Here is a 23,823-nt window from a genome sequence, read left to right on the forward strand (position 1 = left end):
CTTTTTTCACTGACTTTTCACTGAAGACTTAGGTTATCATTGATACACTAGTCAGAAGCAAAAGGCACACGGTAAGGTAACTTCAATACCTGAAACAGAGACTTTTGAATAAATTACAAGGGCACCAGCTGTGTGGAGACAAGGAAAGACAAAGGCAGGGGGAGAGTAAGAGAAGAAAAATCCAAATTATATTTGAATTAGGAAACAAATAGAATATAAAATAAAACTAACTTGGAAAACAACAAGAATACCTCGGACACAGAGACAGCAACTGTCTTTAAAAACACAGATCCCTGAGAGATGGTGTCAGTCAATCCCTGGGCCTGGCACAGAAGCTGTTTTCCTTGGGAACTGCATTTAGCGTAACTGTGAAATTGAAAAATTAGACCCTCTGTGACTTCTAAACTGTTTTGTTTTCCTCCCCGAGGTCAGTAATCAGCGGTTTTCTGACATGGAAATGTTTGATTCTTCTACACTAAACAACAGCTCCAAGCTTTATTGTGAGTAATTACATGTAGTTATAGACAGGGGAAAAAGATTACTTTCTTGGCAAGCTGTAATTTAGGAGGGCTCCTCCAGTGCTCTGCCACTAATGCCAATCATAATTAGAGCTCCTCCTCCTCCTCCTATTCTTCCTCCTCCCCCTCCTCCTCACTCAGGGGCAGAAGCCACCTCTTTCTTCTTGGGCACTGTGTGATCCCGCTACCTATAAAGACAGCTTCTAAATCATGGAATGGAGACTAAGAATTCAATAACACACAATACAACAACATACAACACGATGAGCACCAAATTCTCTTTATAAAATGAAGCCTAGGAAGCAGATACGCATATATTCTATTATAAAGATAATCATATGCATGAATTGGGCATTACGGTACAGGCAAGGAATCACAGGACCCAGGAGACTGAGAAAGGATTTTTTAAGTTTCAGGCCCATTTGGACTTCTCAGTGAGCTCTGGCCACGAAACAAAACAAAGTGCATAACCTTGTTCAAACTCACAAGCCATTCTGAAACTCGGCACTTACCTAGTTAAGCTCCCTCTCATTCATTCAGCCCAATGCCCCCCAGCCTGCTATTCTGTTAGGTAGCCATGTGTCCGGTTCCTTTCCTCTGTTAAATTTTAAGTACTGCACAGGAACTATTTTCCCCGGGAGGCTCCCACACTTGGGATGAAACCTTCTCTGCGGAATTTTGGCACCCTATTAATTAGTGGTTATGAGTGGGAGCTGCTCTCTCTCAGCAACTCCTATTCTGCCATCCGTCAAGTGTGATTCTGTAATAAATTTCCACAAGGCAAACTATTTCTGGTAATTCTCCCTAATTAACACCAGGCCTGCTAATAATACATCAGCACCCTACGTGTTTCTGATATAACCAAGATCTTGTCTAAGAGCACTCAAAGAGGGAAACTGCCAACCTAAATTAAGCTTTTGCTGGCAAAAGGATTTTATATGTGGTTCAGTTAGAAAACCTTTGATAATCTTATATTGGGGACATGCAAGTAGAGAGCACTGACCGGCAGGGAGGCTTGCTCTGGTTTCTGCACGGAAGGGGGGTTTATTGTGAGCACACGGCTGAGACATAAGCCTATAAATCTCGGACTGGATTACTGTTTCTTAACGAAGGAATGACAGATCTCTTATTCTGTCGGTGCATTTTAATGTGCAATGACGTGATTGACAGAAACCAAACAGCGGCTATTAAAATGTCAGATGCAGACTCGATGCCCTTAAAAGTTTGGCTTCTGGAGTTTAATATACTGTGAGCAAAATAGACTTGAGTTTCTTTCCCATTCCCAATGTGCAGCCTGAAACAGACACATCCCTGTATACTTACACAATTAGGGAAAAAGGTTCCCTCAAGCCGATAAACGAAAGAGCAAGAGATGAGGAGCCTACCTAGTAATGTACAGTCCCGAGACTGAGCTGAGGACAGGAGATAGCCTGGCTATTGCCAACTATGAAGAGCAGGAAATCTGTCCTTTCATTATGAGCTATGATACAACAGGGCATGATGCTATGTCATTCCAATAAGTACTTTTTGCAATAAACATATATAAAGACAACTTATCTACTAACTTGCAAACATGTCATATATACATTGTACATGTAAAGAAAGAAGGTAGATAATACAGTAAAAGCAGTATTTTCAAATGTCTAGGTCACTGAGGTTGGCTAACACCAAGGCAGAGACTCATCCGGGGTGGTTATCCCATCTCCAGTCCTGTGATGATGAAACATGACTTTTTCCCATGCTCACTTAAGTAAAAGCACAAAGCAGTCAGAGAGAGGAAGAAAGCAAGCCAGGCACGTCCACATCATTGCAGTTGTTTATTGAGTATGTGCTTATTAAAGTATCGCTATACAGATTACATTTTTCATGTGATTTTTTTTTAAATCAAAAATATATCCAAAGCAAAAGGGCAGCTATACACAAACTTTAAAATTCGAACAAGAAGAAAAAAAAAAGACAGCAATTGACAGGTTCAGCACATGGCATATAAGTATCTAAGGGCGGTATCTGAGACATTTGGACGAGAGGGACAGACTGAAATAAGGGCCTATACGTAAGACTATCTCATTTGTTTTCCTCTGCTCTAATGAGATGACTGACTGAGTTGCAAATACCAACAAATATTAATGTTACACTGAATTCACACTGCAGTAATTATTTTTCTATAGAAGCGCGTCTAACCTAGAGCTCCTTGGAAAGAGCACATTTTGTTGTAGATAACTTTAAACATTATTTTATAGCAATATTCAAAGGATTTTCTTTACAAATCCTTTGCAAACAAGTGGTTATTTTTGTTTTAATACCATGGTCAAATAATGAGGCTACAGTTTTACAGGGGAAGTTACCTTGCCCATGGAAAACATGGAGTCACAAGGAACATAAGCAGATTACTACCTCAATGGGCACTAATCAAACCGAACAATTAGAGAAACAATATCAATCTGGGTCCACCAAAGCCGAACAATGAGAAATCAAATGAGGGAAGTAAGGTTTCCATCTAAAGTTTATCAAGAACAGTCTTTGAAATATGCATCTAGCATGAGGAAAGCTCAGTGTTCTATGGTGAAAACTGAGCAGTGAAGAAAAACACAGAAGGCTTACAAAAAAATACCCAGGGAGCTCACCAGAAGGGTAAATTGCTATGCCAGGTATCTAAAAATCCATGCTGGTAAACGAAACCTGCCAATCCCCACTGCAGACAAATCTTCTGGTTATGGTTAGAACTCACTCCCAGAGGTCACTGTTTTAGGAATGGATATAACACTTGCCATAAAACAGGCAAAGAATAAAGACACAATGCCAAATTACTAAGCCACACTTTCCTTTTACAGATTAAATTTAGAGAAATACACCATTATAAAATGCAGCATTATGATCTACAAATAACATATAGAAGGAAAGGCTTAATAAAAATGATATCCTTAGAGAAAGATAATTTTATAAGAAATCCAAGTTGGAAAACAGTTTGAATATACAAATGCCAATGAGTTTTCAAATATTATCTTTGTACATCATCTAAAAGACAAAAAAAACAAAACAAAACAAAAAAAAAAAACCCAAAAAACTACCACATCGAAAGGAAATCACCAACTTATTTTGTCGTATAAAGCCAAAGCCTGATATTAAGATCTGAACAAATGCATCCGAGTCATCAAGTCTGATACTGATATTGCAGCAGCAAAGAGACCCAATGTACAAAGTTCCAGCACTGACTTCTGAACATTTCCTGCCTCCCTACAAGCACAGGTGAGGTGGTATCACCCTTGCTGTTCATTTATCCCCCAGTTCATTACCATCTGCGTATAATATAAACTTACTACATCATAGATTAGCAGCTTTCAGGTTAGATGCCTTGAAAGTTCTTAGGGAGGTTAAACAAATACTGTAGTCTAAGGTGTCCTCTCTAACACCACACACACACACACACACACACACACACACACACACACACACACACACACACACACACAGGATGCACAAGAGCACTTGAGTGATGGGGCAGCAGGAACCTGGGAACTCTATCTGGATTTTGGAAGCACCCTGTCTCCACAGATTTAGGCTAAAACTCAGCAGGATCATGGCCTTTTATGCAGTGTAGAAACAATGAGGAAGATACGAAATGCCACCATTTCTTTCTCCCTAGGGAGTGTCACTGTCCTGACTACAAGTGGTGCACGTATGTTTTATCCACTCATGAGGAACAGATGACAGGACCGGTGAGAACAGCATCATGGTTCCTCCTAACCACCAAACACCAGAGAACAAACGCTGTCTAACTCAGAGATTGCACAGCTGGAGGGGATTTACTGACTGATAGAAAGAATTGAAAACAAAACAAACAAACAAACAAAAAAAAACAAGAAACAAAATCCCAGAATAATTCCAAATAAGCAAAAACCACAGTAACAATCAATATACAGTTGGATTTTATCATAATCCTCAATCCAAAACAAATTACTGGGCAAGGAGTTTTTGAATCCTTAGTCAGAGACTTAACTGTCAAAGTCAGTCAGTTTATTTTTTGACAGTGGGAAGTAGTTCTTTTAACTTCCTACTTAAAATTGCTTCATTTCCCTAATTTCTAGCTCCTTTATCTTCTACCTACTCCTTTCTAAAAAGGAGACAAAACTATTAGAGTCTAACACTATTGAAATATCTTCATCTCAGCTTAAGAAACAAAAAGCATGGCAGTCTATGGCAGTCTAGACCAGGCAGCCATACACAATGCAAACACACTGCTCCATCTGAAGAGGGGCCAGCGTCTGGGAGAACCTAAGAGATCACAAATCTTTTTACTGGCATGACACACTTAGATCAAGGGTTTCCATGAACCATCTTACTGAAAGGTAAGAACAATGATAAGACCAAAGCAAGTACACACACTAAACAGAAAGGGATACTGCCTACTCTTAAATTTCATTTAATTTCTACTTACTATTTTCAAGATAAAATGGGTTTATTAAACAATTATTCTTATTAATAAGGTTTAAGGCACTTTTATGGCCTTCTGTGGATTCTCATAGCTACCACCCCAAAAGTATCATTTCAACATAGAGGCTAGAGATTTTAATTCTAAAATGTAATCCTTTGGTAATTTATTCTAACATGAACTTAATAGCCAGGAAATTAATTTTTCTAAAGGCTACTTCATGGGCAGAAAATACTGTCAAGTCATAATAAATGCCAAGCTGTCTGTGACTTTCTGAAGGCAAACGTTTTCTCAGATTTGATTTTTTAATGTTGGAGTTCAGGGCCATTATTATTATAGAACTCCATAACTAAAACTTAAATGGTGATTTTAATTTTCTTCCTTTTTCTTCAAATTTCTTCTCTTTCCTGGAACCGTTGATTTTCAAATATTCACAGAATGAGCATGTTTTTTGCAAAGTGGCTTGTCCTTCTTGGAGAAAAATGTCTGCCCTTCCAAACTTTCACAACACACCTAGAAAAAAAAAAAGAAGCATTATTTAAAAGAATAGCATTATTTAAATCAAATCTCCCAATGGGAAGTGACTGTCCCTGGATGAGCAACATTACAAGTTCTGTACACAGTTGTGTGACACCTGACACTTCATGATTGCCATGATATTTTATGTCATGTTTGAAAAGCAAAGAGTGATGTTTTTCTAGAACATAGTATGATTTATTTAAATAACTGATGATTGCTTTTCTTTACTAAGAGGGAAACACTTAGTCCCAATGAACATTTTAATACACCAAACGTCAAATTAAATATACAAATTCTAATCAATTTTTAAAAATCTGTTTCCTCTTATAGAGAATTAAAGCATTCAAAAGAAACACAGCTTAATCCCTTTGCCCAGCATGACCAAAACCGAATGTCAATCTGACCTATAACACAATGGCCATAGATGATTCTTTTTACTTGTCTTATTTTTTATTATGTGTCTGAGTCTGAGTATGGTATGTGGATGAGTCAGGTGTCTTGGGCACTCACAGGGCCCTGGTCATCAGCTGCCTGACATGGATACCAGAAGCCAATATTGGGTCCTCTGTAAGAGCAGTAAGTGTTCATAATCACTATTCATTCATGAGAGGACTGGTTTAACTTGGTTCTACAGTGAGTGTCTGGGCAGCATCTGCCTGGTGAGTGGTTTTGTGGGCAGCTACCCACACTTTTGCCTTCATGTTTTTTCTGCTGCCTTGCAAGTTGACAATGCTCATGAGAAGATCTTCCTGAGAAGGAAAATATGTAAAAGCTGCTTTTTATGAACTTTATGAAGTCTAAAAGATAAATGAAATAAGATAAGAATGAGCCCAAAGGTAGTGGTTGGAGAAATCACTTGATTTCACATTTACCTAATTCTTCTATGTGCAGGGCAACAAAACATCATTAGATATGACTAAATCCAACAGGAGTAATAGAAATCACACACTGGCATGGGGCAGCTTTACTGAATATTAGTTTCCTAAGTGATAAAAATTATCTTATACTAATATTAATCTTTTGATCTATCTCAATCATTAAAAAAAAAAATCAGAACACTAGGTATAGTGATTCAAACCTTCCATTCCAGATCTCTGGAGGCAGAGGCAGATGGATCTTTATGAGTTCAAGTCTAACCTCATCTATATAGCAAGTTCTATGTCAGCCAGTGTACACACTGAGACCGTGTCCCTACAAAAAGCTGTTGGGCATAGCTCAGTCAATAAAACACTTGAGTTTGGCCCCCTAGAAACCATGTACAAACATTGGGCTTGGTTGTACATGCATGCCTGTAATCCCAAGGTGAGTGTCTTGGAGATCTATCCCCAGAAGCTCTAGCCCAATTTTTGGGTTTCAGGCTCATGAGAAACTCTGCTTCACAGAAGGTAGCCAGTGTTGTCAGAGTGACACTGAGGTTGCCCTTCAGTCTCCACAAACAGGCAAACATAGGAACACACACATAAAAACAAATAAAATCAAACCCTAAAGCACTTTTAAAAAAGCAAGTGAAATAGGTAATTTTCCCCCATGTTCACAGTTTTAAAAAGAAAAGAAAATCCATGAGCTATGTATCAGTCAGGAAGAAAACTGGGCCACCTGGCTGGCTCTCTAGGTTGTTTTTTTTTTTTTTTTAAATAAATTCTTTTCTATTTAAGAAATATCTAATATTAAAAACAACTTAAGCTGTTTAATAAAAGAATTTAAGAAAATACTTCATATTAAAAAAAAGAAAAAGTATCTTCTCCATAGAGTCAAGAATGCCTTAAAGTATAATAATATGACAATTTCAAATCCAACTTCGAAGAACATCAAAACTCACTGTTCCTTAGCTTTGAGAAATGGGAAAACCAAAATGCTGCTATTCCCATTAAACATGAAGCTTTTTAAAAAATTAATTATTTTATTTATTTATATCCCAAATATTGCCCTCCCTGTCCGGGTGCCCTTAACAGAGTTCTACTCCCCACCTTTGACTGTGAGAGTCGTCCTCCCCAAGAATTCCCCCACCCTGGGGTATCAAGCACTAAGCTCTGACCAGGACAGTACAGTTTACTTACGGAGCACACAAAGCAAGTATCATGCCAGGTGGAGCCCAGAGCTTCCAGGAACATGTCACCAGCCTCTATGGGGAATTCACATCCGCGACATATTGTTCCAAAAAGAGCATAATAGTCTGCATGAAGTCAGGAAAGAGATGCAATTTAAACATGGTGAGCCTTTGGAATTGCAGGTCACAGAAAACAGTGGTAAGATGAAGTATACCATGAGCTACAAAGGTGCATGTGGGAAATTCATTATCCCCCAGTGGTAGAGCAGCTTCGTTAGGATTTTCTCACTGGGTTGGATGGGAGACAAAAAAGTCTCTGTAGGGGGTCCTTGTCCTTTCTTTATTACTAAATAAGAATACTTGAGATGTGTGGTTTTTTTCTTTCCCATACTTTTTCACCTCTTTTATAAAATTACATCACTGTTGTGCTGATCTATATGACCCAACTGTTGGCCTTTAGTACTGTCAATAGAGCTAAAGTTGTGTGTGTGTTTGTGTGTGTGTGGGGGGAATTCCATAATGTGCACTGTTATGCTAACCTGCTTTAGCACAAGTGCTGAATTCACACCCAGAGACTCTACTGGGCAGTGCTCCAGGCCTCACAGAGGTTCGGTGGTCAAAAGGACAAGTGTGGATGCTCATCTTGGGGGGCTTTGTTAAGAACTGCTGTGATAGAGGATGGTTAGAGAGCCTACAATATGTTATATAGAAAGGCTAGGGAAATCTAAGTCATGATGAAACTTGAAGAATCACAGAGATTAGTTAGTAGAAATTATAAGTATGAAGGCGCTAGAGCCAGAATAAAATCTTAGCCATTGTTTAGAAATAACAAAGGTGAGTTAAATCTCAGGTCAGGATGTAAAGGGCAACAGATAAAAGCCCACAAAGCAGGTTGTAGCAAGGAGGATGGTGTCTTTCCTGTAGATATCATTTACAGGATACAAACACAATCTGACTGGCAATGTTGCAAGTGCCCTGACTTCCCCACAGCTGCTATGGGAAAGTCCAGGCACAGCAAGAGCAAGCTAGGTATGCTGGTGACACAGGACATAGGGATGCTTGTCCAACACCCACTGGAGGTGGGATACCAGAGATTACTGATTAGTTGGGTTTCGGAAGAACATAGAAAGAGAGAAATTCTATGCCTTTGGACAGTGGACTGTGCAGCCATCTACTGAGATATGACGACTGCTAAGAACTGGTTAAAGGTTAAGAAAAAAGAATAAAAATTTGATCATAATTCCCCCTCTGAAGGTAATGCATTAGTTTTATGCCATGATTTTGTTTTAAAGTATATTAAACATCACAAGCCAGGCAGATGTTTATGATTTGGTACAGTTAGAATGTCTTACAAAGCTGCTAAAACTCACAATCTAGCCAATCAACTAAACAAAACCCAAGTCTCTCTTCAGAAAAAATAAGGATCTGTAAAATGTAGGATATTCTGAGAACAGTAAGCAGTTTACAGCCAACTTTACTGCTAACAACCCCTGGGGTGTTTTATTGGAGGTTCTGGGGGCTTCCTGGTGGACGGCGTGGAACCCCTCCCTAGCTAAGGGGTTGGGGGGAAGATGAGAATCAGAGTAGAACAGGCGAACAGGCAAGGATGCTGAGCCAGCTTCAGACAAAAGCCTCCTGAGCTGCATCACTGTGCACACGACCTTTCTCCTAGGACCACACGTTTAATTTCAATCTAAAGTAAGATTAAAACTCAACAGCAAGAATGCAGTTAATAGTGGTTGGCAGAGGCAGAATAAAGGAAAGCATATTTAATATTCTGAAATGTGTGTTGTGGAAGCAAAATCTGAATAAGGAGTAAAAGGTAAGACAGTTCACTGCACATGTGCAAAGGAAAAGTAAGTGCTGGGCGATGAGAAAACCAACGGAACAGACAGTACCAGGGAGCAGTCTAAGCCAGGCTTACTCTTCTATTCAGTAAAGTAGCAAAGGCTTTCACACTGATTTTTAAGGTTGTTGTCTTAGAAAGCAAAGCAGTAACATCCGAATGCTGAACACTTCTTGTGTTTATGAGCACTTGGTATTTATTACTACAATTTAAGCTACATTTGGGGTAGAACTTATATCTGTAAACAATTTGAGATCCAACCATTATATTTTTCCTGAGAAACTGCTAATCATCTTAATGTTCATAATGAAGATAGAAATGTTTGTCTAGACAGTCACAAACAGTTGTTATTATTATTGTTGTTCTGATATATATTTAGAGTAATATGTAATACCTCTAAAACAATTACAAAAGCTTGTTGGCCCCAACTTGTCTTTCAATTTTACAGCAACCTAAGTGCCTCAGCCCCACCCTTAACGGAGGTGCTTCCGGCTTATTGTCTCACCTGTCTCACAGTAGGGCTCGCCATCTTCCAAGTGGAACACATTATTACGGATGGGTTTTCCACAGGCCACACACACAAAACAGGATACGTGCCAGGTCTGCTTCAAGGCATTGATGACTTCCTGTTACAGAAAGGTGGATGGATGTAAAGACAGAGGACAAGAAGGACACCAACATCCACTCTGATTGGTGAAACACGCTAACTCAAAGTAGACTGAGGGCACTAGATACTGCTGTAATAGGTGTGCTTTTCGTAAATACAAACCCATACACTTAGAGAACAATCCGACTACTAACCTTCATACACACAATGAATAGGGAAGCACCCCACAAGTGCTTGTTACAACACATTCTGCTTTACTTTAAAGGGTGTCAGGACACATTAACTCAAAAAAAAAAAAAAAAAAACTTTCATGGCATTATCTTGAAAATGTCATGGAGGAGGGAGAAGCATTTAAAAACTAACACAAACCTCAATTCTAGTGCATTATGGAAGCAATAATGTAATCAGTGTAATCCAATCAGCTCACTGAGTGTTCAGCTTTGGGAATCAACCGTGACTATACTACTTACTCCACTGAGTAACGTGTTTACCACAAAAGCAAGGGTCCTAGTCCATAAGGGCTGGTTAAATAGTCCAAGATGCCAGATTTGGAAGGCTTTTGAATCACTAAGAGGCCCGAGGCTGTTAGTTTTCCAGGAATTGTTGAGAAAAGGTAAAACAATTAAAAAAACTAATTTCTGAAAAATACTTAATACCATAGGAATTTTTTTCTTTCTCTTCCTAGAGTCTTATGGCTTTTAACTATTATTGACTTTTTATTAATTACTTTCTGATACACAGGATGTTTTACTCACTACCGTGGTATATTAACATACAGTTTATTGATTATCTGTCAGCATTTCTGAGGAAACAGGCAAGCCATTCATTATACTGCTTTATCACCAACGCAGTGTACAAAATGGTACCAGAGAAATAGGTCAGGTGGCATACTTAGAAGTGAAACTAGTTTTAAAGTTTCAGACCTACTTAATCATGTCCTCAGCAAATCACATTTTCTACAGTTTCGTTATTGTATTTCAGATTAAGAGAAGTAGGTAGATTTATTTAACATATAAACCATTTCCACGCTTATATGTTAAAGCTAAGAACATTGGTTTTTTTTCTAACTCCCACTACTGGTCACCAACAGTAGGGTGCCTGACTCTTGTGATGTCATAGATAACTGGGTGTTACATGACAGGATATACAATTATTCATCATTATTTATTGAGTTCTTTTGCCAAGGAAAGTACAACATGAAATACTTTTCCTATCACATGGTCACTTTTATAACTGAAGTCACATTTTAAACATTATATTCATTCAAATAAAAATATTATAAGGTTCACATTTTGTGTATTTGTATATTTCATGAGATCAGTGGCCTGTGCTTGAACTCTGACAAGTAGAAAAGGCTACTCTTATAAAAGCTGTGGAGTTTAATTTAAACCAGCCAAGGTGTTGGTTCTGAGAGCTCTCGTGTGTGGTCCTGGGCAACCTCTTTTCTCCTGAGCAAACATGGTCCTGCTGAGGTAGCACACCCACAGTAAATTATTTTTCCCATAGACGTAGATTTTAACCAGACAGGTCAGCACTCAGTAAGACAAAACCAAAGACAACTAACCCCATGGGTCTGATAGTTTTCTTCAGAGGTCTGTTTAGTTTTGTTTTATAAATACTACTAATGAAAGTAGAGAGGGCTGATAAAGCAAGAAGAAAAAAAGTAAAAATCATGAAAAGGTTTTATTACAAGATCTACATGGCTTTAAACTGTACTAAAATAAAGAAGTGGTTTCAAATACTCACCCCAAGGATCTTCCTCTGGCACCGGCCACATTCAGGAGCAAAGAACTTCTCATAGCATAGCTCACAATACAGTGCTCCCTTCTCCTCTACGAAACCGATGTAGGCCATCGTGTTTTTGCAGTGAGCACAGTTAAATTCTTCTGGATGCCAGGACTTCCCCAGAGCCACGAGAAAAGGTCCTCTGCCAAAAGGAAAGAGACCAATTTGACTCAAAGATGAAGCTTCTGGTGTTGTCATGGAGGGAACCCCTTTCCACATGTCTAGTTATCTGGGGATGAGTCCCTTGGTGGTTTTCCCTGCTGCTGGGACTCAGGGCCTGACTGAGTTGCAGTGAGTCATTCTGTCTGTGTCACTATGAGAGGAGAATGCTGACTCAAATGGACAACAACACGTTATAGACAAAAGGGAAACGGTACGTTAGATCCTTAAAAACAACGGTTTCTTGAGAAGAGTCAGCCTTTCTTCCTACAGCTGATGTAGCAGACTTATTTCACAGCTTCATTAAATGTTTCAAATTCACCTTCTAAATCGACCACAGAAACTGAGCTGTACGTTGTCAGTTGTTTGAAGCTAATTGGAAGGGTTTTATGTAATTCCAATGTGACTAATTTAAATGCCATTGCATTAAGAACATTTAACATGAGATCTACCCTCAAACTGTATCTAACTATGCATGACAGTGTTACCACACACAGGCATGGTGTTGTACAGACACCATTTTTAGCTTGTATAATTGTAGATTTATACCTAATGTCTACCTATCCCTCTTCCCCTCCTTTAAATGGGACAGATTTTGTGGAGCAGGAGTGGGTGACAAGAGCTTATTTTGTATCCTAAGCTGGCCTAAAACTTAATTGGTAGCTCTAGGCGGCTTCAAATTCATGATCCTCCTGCCTCAGCCTACCAAATGCTTGGGGTTATAGATATAAATGACACCATACTCAGCTATGACTGATTTTAATGTGTATTTTTTTATCAAGGTAGCAAATGTTTGTATAGAGATCTTTTCCCCTAACTACTACAGTCATGAAGTGATGAGGTGCTTTGGTTTACTTAAGAGGAACCCATTACGAAAGCTTATCTAGTTAGAAGCCTTTGGAGATGAAGCAGACTAGCCTCCGCAACACACTTTTTGGTAGCTACATCACACTAATTTTTATTCATCGAATGGCTTTACCTCCAAGGCACTTTTACACTTATCTAATTTGTTCATACAGCATTCTTGTGAGATAGACCAGGGCAATTATTATGACTCAGTTCAACAGATAGAGTGGCAAGGCCAGAGAGTATTCAAGAGATATGGCAAACATCAAAAGCTTACTGACTGAGTCAAAGCTAGGGGCTGATGCTTCTATTTCCCAATGTTCTCGTCAACTGAAACACTGCTTTCAATTTTACCAGTGTAAACCAGCATCACAGATGACCATAGTTATTGTTGTAAACCAGCATCACAGATGACCATAGGCTATTGTAAACCAGTATCACAGATGACCATAGGTTATTGTTGTAAACCAGCATCACAGATGACCATAGCCTATTGTAAACCAGCATCACAGATGACCATAGCCTATTGTAAACCAGCATCACAGATGACCATAGGCTATTGTAAGCCAGCATCACGGATGACCATAGGTTATTGTTGTAAACCAGCATCACGGATGACCATAGGCAATTACTGGCAATCTTGGAGCACTGGACTTCTAGGCTGATTACTAACCATATGTCTGGGAATAAGCATTATGCAGTGCAGCTTCTAACCTGTGACAACACAGATCTGTTATTTAACAGCTGTCTCGCAGGGCATGGCTGCGTGTGCCTGAGACTCCACATCTGGAGCTGAATATGGGGAACCTGAGAGTGCTATCAGAGAGGTGAGGCTCTGGTTCAATGAGAGATTGTGCCTCAAGGCAATAAAGCAGAGATTGGCATAGTCCTTCTCGGGCCTCTACATACGCACACATGAGTACATGCACTCATGTATTCATGTACACTCTATAGAACACACATGGGCACACGCACACACACACACACACATAAAGATAAAAACTATCTCTATTTGTTCCTTTTGGTAATTGCTCCTCAACCAACAGTCTGGTGCTACAATGTGCAAATCCACATACTAAACTTCTAAACAAAAGCACTAGCTTTTACTCAGCTCTCAGTTCTGCAAAAGTCAGGCAGCAGAAAAGCGTGATGTAAATGAAATGTTTTTCTGTTAAGCATATAAAGTATGTTCTAGTTCTACTTAACGGATTTATAAAACATTTGTTGGTATTTTTGCTCATGTGACTTTGCTATATTAAAGGTAAGCAGTGTATTGTTACTAAAGCTTAAAGGCGAGCAAGGTAGAACTTCATGATTCATTGTAACGACTAACAAGGCAGGCATCTGTCACCTCTTTCTAAAGGAACAGAAATGGTGGTTCTGTTGTGTGTCACCCATGGTAAATAAATCTATTACCTCTAGTAAGCTGCTTCTCCACTTACAACTGCTTTATAAACAGCCTCCCCTCACAAGTTATCTCATTAATTTTTCTTGGTGTATATTTGGCAAGTACTTTTCCAAAGATACATCAAGATGTTACATTCTCAGAGCCGAACAAAATATTCTGAGTGGTCTAAACTTTCCCACTAGCTAGGCATCTGAATGTATAAGTTAAAAAACAAAAGACAAAAACCGAAACAAAACCCTTACAGGAAACACTCACTGCAACTATAATGTAGTGTACAGGAGTTTGGGGTTTACGTCACATTCTCTGGCCACTAAAACACATCCCAACATTTTTGCAATGCTAGGCTGAGTTTTTCTTTAGGAAGTATCACCACAAACCAAATGGCCTCGAGGCCAGCACCCTTACTGGTTATTCAGTGTTTAAAAGTAGTCAGGTCAGCTGCAGAAAGCATTCTCCTGAAATGTGAATACTGGTACAGGCTTGGGTTAAAGCCCCTGGAGCACCTCCTAATCCCAAATAGCTGAGGAGGTTCCTCTGGGGGTGGGGGTGACAGCCATCTCATAACTCTGAGGAACATATAGTCTCTTTCCTAGATTTTTCGTAAGTGTGTCTTAGGGTCAAATCAGAGCACTAGAGAATTGGGGTCTATGAATCACAGCACTGGACCAGACCTAACCCTCAGAGAGTCGTTCCCTCTATGAGTAATGTTTGATGTGATTCATCAGCCAGGATCAACAGTCACTATAGAGCTATAGAAAGCGGCCTCATGGCATGCATCCTTGCTCTTCTCAAAGTTCATAATGGTGAGGGTCCTCTTAGAGCATACAGGTCAGGCTCACATCGGATCCTTAATAGCACATCCCACCAGATTTCTGCAGCAAGCACAGTTTAGACTTAACACTGCAGGTTTTCAGTGTGTGTGTGTGTGTGGGGGGGGGTGTGCGCGCGCATGCAGAACCACAAAACTGACATTAAGTGTCTTCTTTGATCATTTCTGAGCCATCTCTTCAGCACCACAGTGCATGTATTCTTTAAAAGCCATTTAAAAAACTTTTTGGCAAAAAGATTTTCATCAACAATTAAAAATATAGTCTAGGTTATTAAAAGAACAACTTTAAAATGCTTCATTGTTTCTTTTATTTTTCAAACATGAACAATAAAGGAAATCCTGGACAGTAAGAAAAAGGACTCTGTAGCTTTAAAATATGAGAAAAATAAGTCTTGCTCTTGTCAGAGCTCCTTGCTCTAAACTAGCACTGAAGGGAAAATGCCGCCTAACTGGATCCTCCTTGCTACAGTGAAAGGGCTCTTCTCCCAGTGCCCCCGAGGTTACGTCTAGATTAAACAGCGGCCTCCTATGTAGAAGAAAGCACACTTTCTTCTTTGTGTCAGGAGAATTAAATTATTAACAAATTTATTGAGAGCAGATAACACTGAAGAAGTTCTCCACATGGCACTGGGTTTCCACCTGTGACCGGGAAAGACAGCTTGGATAACTGCATGGTGGAATTAAATATTCATCTCTCCACAAACCTCAGCCCTTACGAAATCTATGTTCACTAGCAAAGGAAAGGAAGAGTTAAGGCATCTGAGTGCTTGAGATGAAAGACTACTTCATACAACTTTAACTCTGCCTAGTTTCCACCCAACGCCACCCCCAACCCCCGAAGAAGGAACTAATCCGAGTTCAGAGAAAAAGGAAAACTTACAGACAGAACGGGAAAGAAACTGCTGTCTTCAAAGGGGCACTACTTCACAGGGAGTAGTGGCTTAAACATAAGTGCTTCCTGCTTTGTCCCTTATTTAATCCCCATGGCAGCCTCAGGAACAGAAACAAACTCTATCACACAGATGAAGAAAACATTAGAATCTGCCAACTTTACCAGGATCAGGTAGATAACAAGCTACATTGCTAGGATCCCCCAAAGCCCAGAGGGTACTACTGTTCAGGCCTATTGATGACTGAGTAATCTTTATCTAACTGCTTTACCGTCTTGGTGGAGTCAACATCTTACAATGGTGTTCATCGATGTCCATTTCATCTCATGGCAGAGAGATGATGAAGTTCGATGGAACAGAGACAGCTAAGCAGACCTTCAGAGAATGCGCTGTATGGATTCTCACCTCTACACAATGCTAAGCCAGAGGGTACTGAAGACGCTGTATAGACACTCTGGCACACCTAATAGGAATGTAAAATGGCACAGACACTGCACGAAACCAAGTTATTTATATGCTCTGTAGAACTAAGCGAGTGCATTTGTTTGAATCAGCTTGTAACCCTAACCCTAACCTACACAACAATTATTACTGCACATCTTGTCACTGAATGAGCAGGTCCATTTGCCCATTTCATTTACTTAACGAATAAGGGAGTTCTGAAAGGGAAACAATTCATAGAGCTACTGTGTTGGTAAAAGAGAGCTAGAGGGCAAGGGCACACTGAGAGTTCAGGTGAGGCATGATGGCTGGATTAGGACTGCAGCTGGAACAGCGAGTGCACAGATTTAACAGATCTGCTGACCGATGACATGAGGGTTATTACCTTAGAATGTAGAAATGCACGTAGATTCCACAAAGTCGTTTTAGAGGAGTGGCTAAAATGTCCCACTGTTCAACCTGTATCTTATTCATTCCTTTCTTATTCATGTGTACATTTCAATGTATGAACAAAATATACTGCCATACCTACTACAGTAGGACACATTTGCTTAGCTATTTTTCCTGACAAAATAAGGTAAGATCTATAATTGTATGTTTATCTGTTTATGACATACATGTGAAATAACTTAGAAAGCTGAGAACGCTGTACAAAAGAAACTGGGCATTACACGGATTCAGGAATCTTAGCTAATAACTCTGGCCATGTTCCCTTTCAGTCTTTTCATAAAAAGACCACACTGCAAGTGCTATTTACTATTACGTTTTCAGAACAAAACAAAAGCAGTGGTTAAGTAAATATTTACTGACTTAATGAATAAATGTAGTTCATAACCAATCAGAGATGGATGTTAGTCCTGGCACTCCCTTCACCAGCTCTGTGAGTCTCCCCATGTGAGTCAAAGGGCCAGTTTCCTCAGATAGGTCTTCCTAGGAATATGTTTCATGGAGTTACTCTGAAGACGCTGTAGAGTAACCCCAATAATGCTTTCAAATTAGTATTTAACAATATCAATCATAACTAACAAACTGTCGGCTTTATCATCATCTTGCTTAGCTTTGTTTGATGTTTATTTTATACTCCTGTACTTCCTTTTGTCATTTGGATGATTATAAGCATTCTCCTACAGAGTGGTTGGTACAAATACAAAACAAATGGAGTTACATGAATCTGGACTAAGACTCTGGTACTATTATTTACAATCTAAACAATTCTGACAAATATGAGTTGTCTGTTCTTCAGTTTCTTTACCTATGTACTCATATGTAGTATCAATCTATATATTGATACATAGATCAATAGCAAATGTAATCACAGGGAGGGAACAACATTCAGGTAAAACACTTTGCACAATATCTAGAATAGTTAAGAATCCACTAAACACTGTCACCCAAACAGGATCTCAATGGTGACATTGTATTGCAAATATAGATGTTAGACTCTTCTGTTCTTATTTCTTTTGTTCTCTATCATGAACAGTAAAATCTTGGTTTATATCTTGCCCATAAATCTTGACCAAAGTTTTTAGTTGTTTTCTTAAATTCAGCAGCTGATACATTAAGCTAGGAAACCTTTTATTTTCAAATAAAATCTGAACCAGAAGGGACAATAAAAAAGACCTATAAATAAAGGAGTTGAAAGGAGTTCAGAAACTGAAAGCACAATGCAGCAGGCAATAAGCTTTGCTGCTTCTCTTGGGGTAACCCAGGACAGCTCCCCTTCAGAAAATTACCGAGCAAACCATCTCAGTAGTACAAAAATTTCTTTCATCAGTGGAATAAACAATGGATTGCCTGAATCTGTTGGTGTGTTCCAAGCAAAGATGGATAACAGAAACATGACTACTGTCCAAACATTCTGTACTTAGGAAGAAAACCAAGCATCACAAACACTTTCCTCTTTCAAAAAGGATGTTAAGATGCTATAAACATAAACAGCTCAGTTAACCCTCTGCAATACAAATAGAGATTGATTTTAACAAGGCAAAATTCAAGAAGCTGGGACCTCCATACACCTGTGCTCCACAAAGAAACAGAACCTGGTCTGAATTACATTCGTCCCCTTCTCTGTGTGTTTCTTCTACACTTGGATTCAAACGATAAATGCATTCACTAACATTAGAGGTGGGGAAATGTTAGGTCCACCCTAGTTAGGTTCTAAATATTTTATCACAAAATGAAAGCTTCAGGAAAAGTTTCTAAATATAATACTCTATGCAAATATAATACTCTTTGTAATTAGTCAAAGTAATGCCTTTGAATATAAGTTAGGAATAATAGCCATAAACTATTAAGATTCAAATAAACACGAAAAACGTAAACATTAAAACAAAATGAAATCATCAGTAGAGTATGGGCAAGTATGCCCTAAGAAGACAGTCACTTTAGTTGCTCACATCACATCTTTAACCTTTCCTGAAAATAACCAGGTCTTCTAAAAAATAGCTAATGGAAAATGAACAACATAAGCTCAACTTTCCATTTCTGTCTGCCAGGGTGTGACATTCTGTTGAAAGTAGTATGCCAGCAACTGCAGCACATTTTAAAAACAGGTGTCCCAGATAATGTCACTTGATCTCACACCTTTTTGCTTTGGTAAGTAATACTGTCACCAAGGGCAAGAACTGGATTTATGCTTTGACCAGGGCTGTGAGCCGACTGCAGGACATGCAAGCTGCTGTAGAACTTGAGCACTAGGCAAATGTGCTATGCTAATTATTGTTATACGATCTTGATATGAGCTAATCCTCATTCCTGCTAACTTCCTTAGGAAATGAAGCTTTAATGCTTCAACGATAATAAGAGCTGGATAATACAAAACAACATAAAGTAAGGGGACAGTTAGTGGCAGCCAGTCATCTCTCTCTAGCAGAATATGTATTTATTTCATAAAGCAGAAAGTATGTACATCAGAGCATCTCAGTCTACCACTAAATCTGGAAAAGACTTAATGAGACAAAGAGAAATAATTCTTGTTGCCTCTGCTTTGAGCTTCCTATTTTCAAGGAAAAATCAACTAAAGGTTGTGATTACAGGAGAGTACCAAAGTTGATAATCAACATGAATTAGGAACACGTATTCTTTGACACTAACTCACTAAGTAGCAGATTATACCAGCACACAAAGCAATGGTTCTGTTTCCACCGAAATTATTATAATCCAGAATACAGTATCAGTTAGCACCGGTATGGTAGCCACGGTAAGATAACTTACAGAAACCATGTTACCAGTCAGAGTTTATTTATTAATATTAAATTAAAAGGCTTAACAAACATAGGCAGTAATTAAGGCAGTATTTTACTAGCTAGCATAAAGCAGTGCTACATTAGATTTTATATTAGATTGTTTATATAAAATGTAGCCCTATAGAAGTACAAATCAAAACCAATTGACTGAACTCTGAGTCATGTCCTGGTTCACTGAACACTTAATGCTCAGTTTACACTGCTCTAGACTTTGGAGACCTCTATTGCTCTGACCCTTCTCTTAGTAATCCCTAAAACTACCAACATGGCTACTGGGTAATTCGTTTTACAAGAAAATTAATTAAAATACAATTACACATCTCTTACCTAACTCTAATTCCTTCTATGCCCTGTTCCCTCTTGCTACACACACACACACCCCATGCTAAGCTCATTTAGTGTTCCTTACGTGTACATGATTTTAGTGTTTAACACTTGGTATTGGGTAATCAATTAGGGGCTCATTCCTAAGGAGTAAATCTTCCTCTTTCAGCAGTAATTAGTCAGCTATAATGTCTAGGTAGGGCCTGGTGAAATTCCCCTCTTTTGTGTTAGCATGTCTATTGATGTTATCAATGATTAAATAATGTTTAGGCAGCCATATTCTTGTAAAGATATAATTACAATTTACATGAAAAATAACGATTAAAAGTCTATTCCATTTCTATAAGGCAATATTTGTTTTTTATGAGGATTTTTTTAAAATTCTGAACTAAGCAAGGTGGTTCACAAGTAGAATACCAGTTCTTCAGAGTCTGAGGTAGAAGGATCACCATGAGTCTGAGGCCAGTCCAGAGTATTTAATGAGTTCTAGGCTAAAGAGAAACCCTGTGCTAACCCTTCATTCTTTTGCCTTCCCCCAATTGTAAACTAGAAAACTAATAGTGGGTAACTTGGGTGGTAGGACGGCAAAAATACGGGCTTTGGGTTTACATTTATCTTATTTTTAAATGGTCACAAATGAACTATCTTTAAAATAATAATGTTAGTCTATTTTTATCTTGTGCTGTATAGTCTTGTTCTTGACATGGTATCCAATTACTGATAGGCTAAACGAAGTATTTATTTATACTTGGTGTTTAAAGCATTAGATAAACCCACCTTACACATCAATAATGGTCTAGAAATATCATGCTAGATAATATTAATGTAACAGAAAAAAGGGAAATGTTAGTCTTAAGCTTATTTTCCTTAATAGACCTCATTGTTTCAACCGTTTCAAAACAGGACAGTCTAAAGAGAAAAAAGTATAAGAATTTCAAGCAACTACTTTTACTGCCAACAGGCAACTTACAAAGGGTCTTTCTGGTGAAAGGTCTGCAGCCAGCATCCCATGCACACCTCATAACATTTTAAAAACCACTCATAAGGATGCTGACCTTTAATAAGCTGTAGTACAATATGCTTAAAACTCTCTAAGCATTTTCCCTTTTGGGAAGTTAAGAGACAATAAAACAGATTTAGAAGAAAATGCGTGAAAGATGCATTCTAATATGTAAGGCATGTATGAACAGATACAAAGGTTTACTTCTACGGCATAAGGGTTAAAAATCTAATCTTTTCTCCAGGGCTCAAAGTTCTTCCTATTACGTTACAAGTTACTTTTCAAGTGAATGAAAGTCCTCATTTGTATAATTTGTAAAATAATAACATTGAAGCAAATGACCTCAGGATCCCTTCAAGCCTCATAATTTTAATATTTCTGAAGGGCTACTAAATTAATTTTTCTAGATCTGGTAGAAACCAATTAACTTATGATATTTTAGGGAACCAGGGTTACTTTTCATCAAAATAGTATAGTTATATATGGTAATCCTATTACAGGGAGTTATAGCAGGAGTATTTTTTAACTAACAAAATTTTACAAGTTACAGAACATTGAAAAGATCCACACTAGTATAAAGCGCGTTGAAGAAAACTTCCAAACAAACTGACTGACCTGATGACTTGGTTGCAGTGGGCACACATGGGTGTTCGCTTGCCCGCTGGAATGTGCTCAGCTCTTTGCACAAGTGTGTCTTGGTCACTCGGCTGGGGTGGCCCCACAGCTGGGTTCACAGGTGCCCCTGTACCTGAAGAACTTGCATTGTTTGAAATTCTCCCAGTAGAAGGTGCTAAGGGTTAAATGCAAGAGAATCAGAATGAGAAAAAGGCAAATATGAACTTTTCCTAATAACAAAATCACTGGTCAACTTATTCACTTACCCACTGACATTGTGGCAACATTATGACCCAAATTCTAGGCTGAGGTTAAACAAGTGAACAGAGAGTAAACCAAGGATTAGCCTCAATATGAGCAACAGCAATGGTGTGCATGCGCTCCTTCCTGACTTTCACAAGGAGGGAGGTTTAGGTGACCATCGTAAGTGACGTATTTCTTCCCATCCAGTTATCTCTGCTCACTTTAAATTAAACTTAGTTCCAAATATGTCACAGGCATGTAGGAAACAGTGTGTTGAAGATAAAGAGCTTGCTCTCTTGCTCTATTGTCTCCCAGTTTGTAGTTTCCAAGAAAATGACATCACAGATACCAGTTGCATCAGCTGGTTACTCAGCACCGGCCCCGCTCGTCCCTGAGCAGCTCTGGGAAGAATAGGCTCGGATTTCCACAGATTTGCTTCCCCTTCTTTCCCACAATGCTTCCGTTTGAGGTTCTCAATGTTTTCTCCCTGGATTTGTTGCCAAAATTTCTCCTCTCCCTCATGTCCATTCTCCCAGTGAGCTCGGAAGACAATGCTGGCGTAGCCGACTGTACAGGGGTCCAGGGGTCTCCCTGCTCTCTGACCAGGGAAGGCAGCTCACATGCGCAGTGCCCAAGTCCTTCCACTCACCTCCTGCTCGGTGCCGTCTTCCCTCACTTAGTGCTACGGCAATACCAAACTGCCTCATTGTTCTTGCACACATGATTTCCTATGCACAGGCTCCTTTGCTCCCAGCAATGCCATTTTTCTACCCTTACCTTTGTAAGCATAGCAACCACCATGTATGATTTAAGACTCAATTCCTTGGTGAACTATTTCAGTCCTTCCCCTGTCTACCATGGTTCCTTCCACATTAACAGAAATCAAACGTTTGCCTCCTATGCTCTCATAATTTTTCTTGAATGCCTTAATTATTCCATTAATACTTTTGTGTATTTTCTTCTTCAACATAGCATGTTCCCAAGAACTCTTAGTCCTATGCTCTGACAAATTCAATCTCTGAAATGAATGAATGAATGAATGAATGAATGAATGAATAAATCATTGGTGAGTAAACATAAATGGGTCTGAAACCAGCAGAGGACTACGAGCCCACAATCAAAATCCAATGGAATAGAAAAGATACACATGTTAATGGTTTAAAGGGAACAATTTAAATGAAAGCATGCACACACAACACAAACCAATAGCATGTGAAACATATATTCTATACCCACCCAAGAGGATAATGTTTATAAAAGTATGATTAGAACTGCATAAAATTAAGATCAGATTCCTTTTCTTTATCAGAATAAAATACGTTTGCAAGGATTTTCGATTACAGACCCAGAATTCCTGTGCTTCTATGGTGCTGTGGGTGGTGCTCACTCTATGAAATGGAGCTTTCAACAGCAGGGAACTTGGCTGGGTTGGGAACGTGCTTCCAAACTCTGTGGTTCACATATTCTCTTCCACAAATAGGTAAGGACATTAGGCCATATTCACTTGGTAAACCTTCTCCCTTGGTGCTCTGTCTACTCTTGAATTTCTATGTTCAGGTCTGCTATCTCCATGCTCAAAGTAGAAGTCTTCACGTTTAAAGCATGTAAATAGGTCTCTACTTGAACACACTCAGCTTTCCCCAAGAACTCCCTTTTTACATTTTCCCATGCAGGCAGGTGTAATGGCAGTTGGCCTCCCACGTCCCTAATACTTTATGTTCAGACTCCAGCAACTACTTCATAACAAGTGCTCTTAAATCAACCCCTCCCTTCTTATCCAAACCTTACCCTAGCATTTGACTTTTAGAGGCTTCATCACTATCCCAGATGTAATCTGGAGTTTCTCCCCTTTCCCCATTTCTTGTGGGCACATGCAGAATGCACACATATACACTCATGTACATGCATACTCAGGCATGCATACATAGACTTTGTTTAGGGTCCCTTTAGAAAATCACAATGGACCCTCACCTCTGTGACCTTCAGCCAATGAAATGTCCAGTAAGTGCTACTAACTTATGTACTAACTTACCAACTATTCAAGGATCACACAAGTTTTGCTTTCTTCTCCA

The 23,823-nt window shown here is 38.9% G+C and overlaps 1 protein-coding gene across 1 annotated transcript in view; it reads right to left on the minus strand.

The window, feature by feature from the left end:
• Positions 1-2,343: 2,343 nt before the first annotated feature.
• Positions 2,344-23,823, minus strand: part of PDLIM5 (PDZ and LIM domain 5) — a 153,751-nt gene continuing 132,271 nt past the window's right edge. Inside the window, exons 12-16 of the mRNA XM_080916180.1 lie at positions 21,509-21,683; positions 11,713-11,893; positions 9,865-9,985; positions 7,524-7,639; positions 2,344-5,460 (exon numbers count right to left, since the gene is read on the minus strand). Of these exons, the coding sequence (XP_080772306.1) occupies positions 5,371-5,460; positions 7,524-7,639; positions 9,865-9,985; positions 11,713-11,893; positions 21,509-21,683 (683 nt within the window). The 3' untranslated portion in view covers positions 2,344-5,370. The remainder of the gene's footprint in view (positions 5,461-7,523; positions 7,640-9,864; positions 9,986-11,712; positions 11,894-21,508; positions 21,684-23,823) is intronic.

The sequence above is a fragment of the Micromys minutus genome (assembly GCF_963924665.1).
Source record: "Micromys minutus genome assembly, chromosome: 4".
Taxonomy (NCBI): domain Eukaryota; kingdom Metazoa; phylum Chordata; class Mammalia; order Rodentia; family Muridae; genus Micromys; species Micromys minutus.